A 6,366-nucleotide genomic window follows, 5' to 3' on the forward strand; every position below is an offset into this window, starting at 1 on the left:
CAGCAGGCCAGGGGGGCTGGGATTTCTGACTGTCCTGCCTGACCCTCTCTTTGCCCCTCCCTGCATCACGCAGGTACTCTGACCACACCCTTTGGACAGCGTCAGGCTGTGTGACTCCTTTGCAGAGGTTCCATGAGCAGCCTCTGATTCCCCACCTCCTCCCTGACTCTCAGTGCTCCCCTCCCCACCAGTGGAGCCATCTAGTCTAAATCTGCCCTCATCCCTGCCCTGTTCCCTTCAAAGAATCCCTGGGTCAATTCCTTAGCAGGGAGGATGATGGTCCCAACCCCTGGAAACATTTCCTCCCTAGACCTGCCTGACTTTACAGACACAGTGAGAGAAACATACCCAGGGCTGGGACCCACAGCGGGGGGCTGGGGACCTCAGCAGAATTCCTCTTTTCTCCATTCCCGGTACCCCCATATTCCATCTGTCACTCTGCCCAGTACAGCTCAGCAGCACAATGCCCTACACCCCACTCTCCTCCAAGGACCAGACCATGACCTGGTTCCTCTCTGTGAATCCCAGCCATGCCTCCCACAGCCCACCCTGAGCAGTGGCCTCCAGCAAAGGGGCTCCCAACCTCTCCTACAGCCCCTCTTGCTCGTGCCTTCTCTCCTGGACTACTTCTGAAACTTCCAGTTTCTCATACCTCTTGAGCACCCCAAGACTGTCTCTAGGACACTCTGGTGCTGGCCACTGAGCTGTGTCCTCCCGCTGCCCCTGATGCGTGCTGAGCCCAGGAGAGCTGCCCATGGAGGGGGCCGGCCTTGCAACTGGGCAGGAAAGTACTGAGGAGAGACCCAGGGATCCACCTGGAGCCCAGGGTGACAGTAGATGAGGGATGAGCAGCAGTCTTAGGGATTTGAGGTCCTCAATGCCAGCCTTGACCAGGGCATTCCCCTCAGGCACCCTCAGCCTGAGCAGAGGGGCCCAGATGCTGATGGAATCCCAACCAATGTTTAAGTGAATAGACCTGAAGGTCACTAGAGATGGACCTACTGAGAAAACAGAGCAGGGCCCCCAGACCTGGACCAGCCAGCCAGAGCCCAGAGCCCACATGTAAGCTGAGCTTCTGCCCCCAGGGTGACCCTGTCACCTGCCTCACTTTCTCTACTTTAGTGGATTGCTGTTGTTAAGTGCCTGTCCAGTCGGTTGTGACTCATAGCCACTCTGTACAGAGTTTCTGAGCAGTGGCTATGGGTCTGAATCCCTGATTTTGCCGCTCAAACCAACATTGAGGTAGAAGGCTTATTCTACAGTGCCAAACCGGGAGTTCTCAGTGGAGACTGAGACCCATTTTCTTTGCAGGGACTTAACACCTCCCCTCCCAGCTGATGACCTGAAAAGCCCCCAGGACCTCAAAGCTGCTGCCTCTGGACTTGTGCCCATAGCATCCCCCCCTCCCCCAACAGTGGGCCCCTAGGTGCACCGGTCCTGAGATCCCTGGCAGCTCTTTCCACTTTGCAGCCTGGCCACCCCCTGACCAGCCCTGGCCCCTCCTGGGGGCCTTACAGGCTCCACCAGTCAGCACTGTAAACTGTGGAGCCAACTCTTCCTGCCTCCCTTTCCGGTCGGAGTTCCTCTGGCCTCCCCAGCAACTCCCTGCAGCCCCTCTAGGACTTGCTATGTGGACTTGGGCAAGTCTGTTCCCTGTGAGACACTGTTCCCAGTTGTTAAGGAATCCTGGTGACACAGTGGGTTAAATATTGGGCTGCTAATCACAAGGTCAGCAGTTCAAACCTTGGAGAACAATAAAGCTGTCTGCTCCTATAAAGATTGGCAGTTTTAGAAACTCTATGGAGCAATTCTATTCTGACCAAGTTGCTATGAATCAGAATTGACTTGAGGCAACGGGTGGGTGGTTGTGGGTTCTCAGTTGTTGTTTCCAACTTTTTATTGTGAACCAAACGAAGGTTCACAGACAAGATCATCAGCTTTACATCCAACAAGTCATACACTTCGTTTCATCTCAATGATTACAATCCCCTCCATACAACAACAGCAATCCTACTTCCTCCCTGTGGCTCCCTATTTACATCTTAGATTTCACAAATGAACAAAGCAAAAAATATTTGATGCATTCATACCTCAGTTGTTGTTGGGAGCTGTGGAGCTGAGTCGACTTTGACTCTTGGCGACCCTATGCACAACTGAATGCAACACTGCCTAGTCATCCGCCATCCTCACAATTGTTATTATGTTTGAGCCCACTGTGTCCAGCTCTCATTGGAGGTCTTCCTTTTTTTTTTTTTTTGCTGACCCCTTTTTTTTCCATTTCTGGTGGTCTTCTCCAGGGACCGGTCCCACCTGATCACATGTCCAGGGTACATGACACAGCGAAGTTCAGGCAGCAGTAATTATACTTCTTCCCAGGATTAACTTGTCAAAAGCTTGGCACTGGCCTATTGTGCTCTGAGGGCATAGGCAGTGTTACTGTGATGGGTCAGGCATGGCGGTGCTGCCTGGTACAGGAGGCGGGGAGAGGCAGAGCTCCTGGGACTGGTAAGCAGAGCAAGGGTGGGGAGTGGACCAGCTGCCACAGGAGTGTGGAGGCAGCCGGGAGATTTCTGAGGGGTGTCCATCTGGCTGAGTGTCTTTATGTGTGTGCGTGTGCTGGGGAGCCAAGGTGACGGACTTCGGGGTTGTGAGCTCAGGCATGGTGGGTGGAAGGTTGAGTAACTGGGCAGTGCCCTGCCTGACAGGCCCAGACCTATGCTACCAGCTGGGCCAGCACAATTCTTGTTCTCTGTGTTTATCTCCCTGTTGTCTGCCCTCCAGGTCCAGTGAGGTTTCCCAGGGCTTGGACCTGCTCTGGTTGAAACACACCTGCTCCAGGTGTGGGCATCACAACAAGGGCGCCAGGGAAGAAGTGGGCAGGAGTGTATGAGTGTGGGATCAGCTCCTCTCAGGGACAAGTAGGGCTTTGGGGTTACAGAAGAATATTGGGGTGTCTTGCCCCGGCCTCAGGCTCTGGGCCCTTTGTGGCTAGATTATGTTGAGCCTCTCAAATTGTTAGGAAGCTTGAGAATCCCACCCAACCTGCTCTCTCTCTCTCTCAGAACCCCTGTTGGGCCCCACTTTCACGTAACCAGCAGGGCCAGGCATGCATGAGAGAAGACGGAGGTGGGTTCCCGCCTATGCCTGGTGAGGTACTTTTGCACCTCCTCAGACATTCCCCTCCTCTCTGCAGGCCTGAGAATGCAGGGTGGGGTGGGTGCTTTGACTAGGCCATCTCCCCACTCCTCTCAGAAAGTCACCCAGGATTGCTACACCTTCTGCATGGTCCTGCCCCTCTGGGGGAGGACAGTGACCCTCGGAGGAAGCTCCCAAACCTACTCTGTGGTCCGTCACCAGCCCAGGCTAGGTGTCAGTGTGCCTGAGTTTGAATGCCTGGGTCAGCTGGTCCAACGAGGTTTCCCTGTAACCACACCTGGCACTTGTGGTTTTAATTGCCTGGTTACAGTCATGCCATCTCTCTTAATGATGATGGGGATTGAGGATAAGACTGTGCCCACTCACCTTTTTACTGCATCCCCAGGGCCCCACTGGTCTGGACCCTCAGTGAGTGTGAATTGTGAAGAGAAGGGCGTTAACACCCCTGGCCTCCACAAACACCAGACTCGGAGTTGCACCATGCAGTTGCTTCGAATTTTATTTCAGAAAAACTGAAGGTAAACGTATCAAAAGAGCATACAGATTGCAGGGCGGGGACGAACAGTGAGAGTCACTGGGGGCTTAGGGGGCGGGGAGAGCAGCAAGAGTAAGACTTCTACTTGGCTCCTGGCTACTCGGACTTTCCAGCTTCTGGACACCCGAGCTGGGCGCGGGACTCGAAGGTGACCGGGATGGTGATCTCCGCCGACTGGGTGGCGGGCTTGGGCAGTGGAGCCTCCACAGTGAGCGTGCCCTCAGGGGACAGGGAGGAGGAGACCAGGGTGGGATCCACACCGGGGGGCAGCCTGGCCATGCAGAAAGAGAGCGCGAGGTTAAGAGTGTCACACAGTGGGCCCCACGCCCTCCCAGAGCCCCCAGTCGCCGTCCGGGACTCACGTGTATTTCCGGGTGAAGCACCGGGAGACGTAGCCATGCTCGTCTTGTCTCTCTTCGTGCTTGCCTGTGGATGGGGATGGGGCGGTCAGTGGCGCCTTGGGGAGGCGGGGGCGCCAGGACGATGCCTGGGGTTGGGGGCCCGTCTCTCCCTGCCATTCAGAGGCTCTCTGGAAATTCCTTCCGGCCTTCGGGACTGAGGGGGTGCGGCGCTCCCTCACTCCCCTGCGGGGGCCCGGCTAGGGGCGGGGTCAGCGGCCGCACCAGCCTCTCTGCACGCAGCCCTGGGCGGGGCGTGGGATGGGGTTGCGGGGGGTCAGCGCTGGAAGGGGTTTCTCGTCCCCAAAGAAAAGTTTTTGAGTCGAAGGAGCTATCCCGTAAGACAGCAGGCGAAACAGGCCGGTGGGGCGGCCAGGGCGGTGACCCATCTCCTGGACCTTGGCTGACTTTTACCTTGGAGTCCTGCAGGCCCGGAGCCCACCTTTCCACCCCACCCAGCCTAGTCCTTCCCCCAAGCGCTGGCGGAGGCCCGCGCTCGCCCCGCCACCTCGGTTCTTACCGGTGATCTCCACCACGCCGTCCTTGGTCTTGATGGTCAGTTCTTCGGGGGCGAAGTGGTTGACGTCCAGGGCCACCCGCCAGCGGTCAGCGGTGTGCCGGATCTCCGAGATGCCACTGCTGAGTGGCCGGCTGAGCGCGCGGCTGAAGGCTGGTGCAGCCAAGGCCACCGGAGCAGCGCCCTCGATCGGGGCCGCGGGCAGCGGCCGCACATAGCCCGGCCAGCTGCTTTGGCCGAACCACTGCGACCACTCCTCGGGCAGCCGGGGCATCCCGAAGGTCTGGTCGAAGAGGCGGTTGTGGGCCGGGTACCAATCGCGGAAAGGGTCCCAGCTGGAGCTCCGCAGGAGCGAGAAGGGCACGCGGCGCTCAGTCATGCTGGCTCGGTTCGACTGGGTGAGTCTGGCAGAAGTTGGGAGAAGTGTGGGGCTGCTGGGCCAGTTAGCGCTTTTATGGGTCGCCAAGCGGGTATTTTTAGCCTACGATGTTTCAGGTCTCTATTAATGGCAATGACAGGATAGGAGCTGTCCCTCCCCCTGCATTCCTCCAAAGGGGGCGGGGGCGAGGCCAGGCGAGGAATGCCCTGCCCACATCGGGAACCTTCTCTCTTTGAAAAAAACAAATGGCTGGCGCACCGATGCTGGCGCAGGGCCAGGTTGTGGACACTCGCAGGCCTCGGCAGTAAAGCGCTGGGCTGTGGCCTGTGGACAGTCCTGCTCTTTTGTTATGGGATTACTTGTCCCAGGCCATACAACCAGTAAGTGACAGGGCCAAATTTGAACCACACTGGTGGTGTCTGTGATATAATGCCTTAAGAAGCAATCAGGTGTAGTAGTTAGGAATCAGAGGCTTAGTGCCTCAGTTTCCCCATCTGGAAAGTGACGATGATGTAGATGATGTAGTCATAACGGCAATGACTCAGTGACTTAGAACATGTCAAGACTTTAGCCCAGGACCTGGCACGTAATCATGGTTAATAAAACCAACAACAACCAAGCCCAGTGCTGTGGTCTCCATAGGAACGCAAAGCGACCCCTAGGATTACAGCAGACGTCAGACTGCTCCTTGGGGTTTTCCAGACTGTATGTCTTTATGGGACAGCCATTTTCACCCAACGCTTATTATTAGCTATTTGGAATGGGGAGCCCTGGTGTGGTGTTGTAGGATTAAGCACTGGACTGCTAACTGCAAGGTCGCTGCTTTAAACTCACCAGTCACTCCTTGGAAATCCTTTACAGGGTGGCTGTGAGTCAGAAGCGACTCAACGGCACACAACTACAACAACTTGTAATGGAAAAAAAGAGGGAGAATGTGTACAGGGAGGCGGAGATGTGGGTTTGACATTCCCCCCTCCTCCCCAGAACCCGGTTCAGCTTGTCCAGCTCAGATTCCCCCAGCTCTAGTCTTGAGAGGGGGCTGGACAGAGGAAGCTTGCCAAGTTTCTTGTTGTATTTAATTGTCAAGACGCACTGGATACCTAAAATGAGGGGGTGATCCAGGCCCAGGCTTACAAGTTTTCAAGAGGGAATTTAGCTTAAGAGTGTGTGTGGGAAAGGTAGAGTCCCCACTGAATAGTTTTCATCTTGTTTGGAGGGGTCTGGTGAAAAGAGATGGGGATAGGATTCTTATGATTCAATAGCGAGTAATTGTTACCATGACTACAAAAAGTGGCGAGTAGTTAATCTTACATTCCAGGAACAGAGGACCCTCTGACCATCAAGGGAGAAGAGCATGAGCAGAATGTGGGACCCTATCCAG

At 55.8% G+C, this 6,366-nt stretch overlaps 1 protein-coding gene across 1 annotated transcript; it reads right to left on the reverse strand.

Moving 5' to 3' along the window:
- Positions 1-3,772: 3,772 nt before the first annotated feature.
- On the reverse strand, positions 3,773-4,985 carry HSPB1 (heat shock 27kDa protein 1). Its single transcript, XM_006859681.1, is given in 3 exon segments — positions 3,773-3,962; positions 4,054-4,117; positions 4,610-4,985. Coding segments are annotated over 3 exon segments (630 nt in total).
- Positions 4,986-6,366: the final 1,381 nt, after the last annotated feature.

The sequence above is a fragment of the Chrysochloris asiatica genome, unplaced genomic scaffold (assembly GCF_000296735.1).
Source record: "Chrysochloris asiatica unplaced genomic scaffold, ChrAsi1.0 scaffold00034, whole genome shotgun sequence".
NCBI lineage: Eukaryota > Metazoa > Chordata > Mammalia > Afrosoricida > Chrysochloridae > Chrysochloris > Chrysochloris asiatica.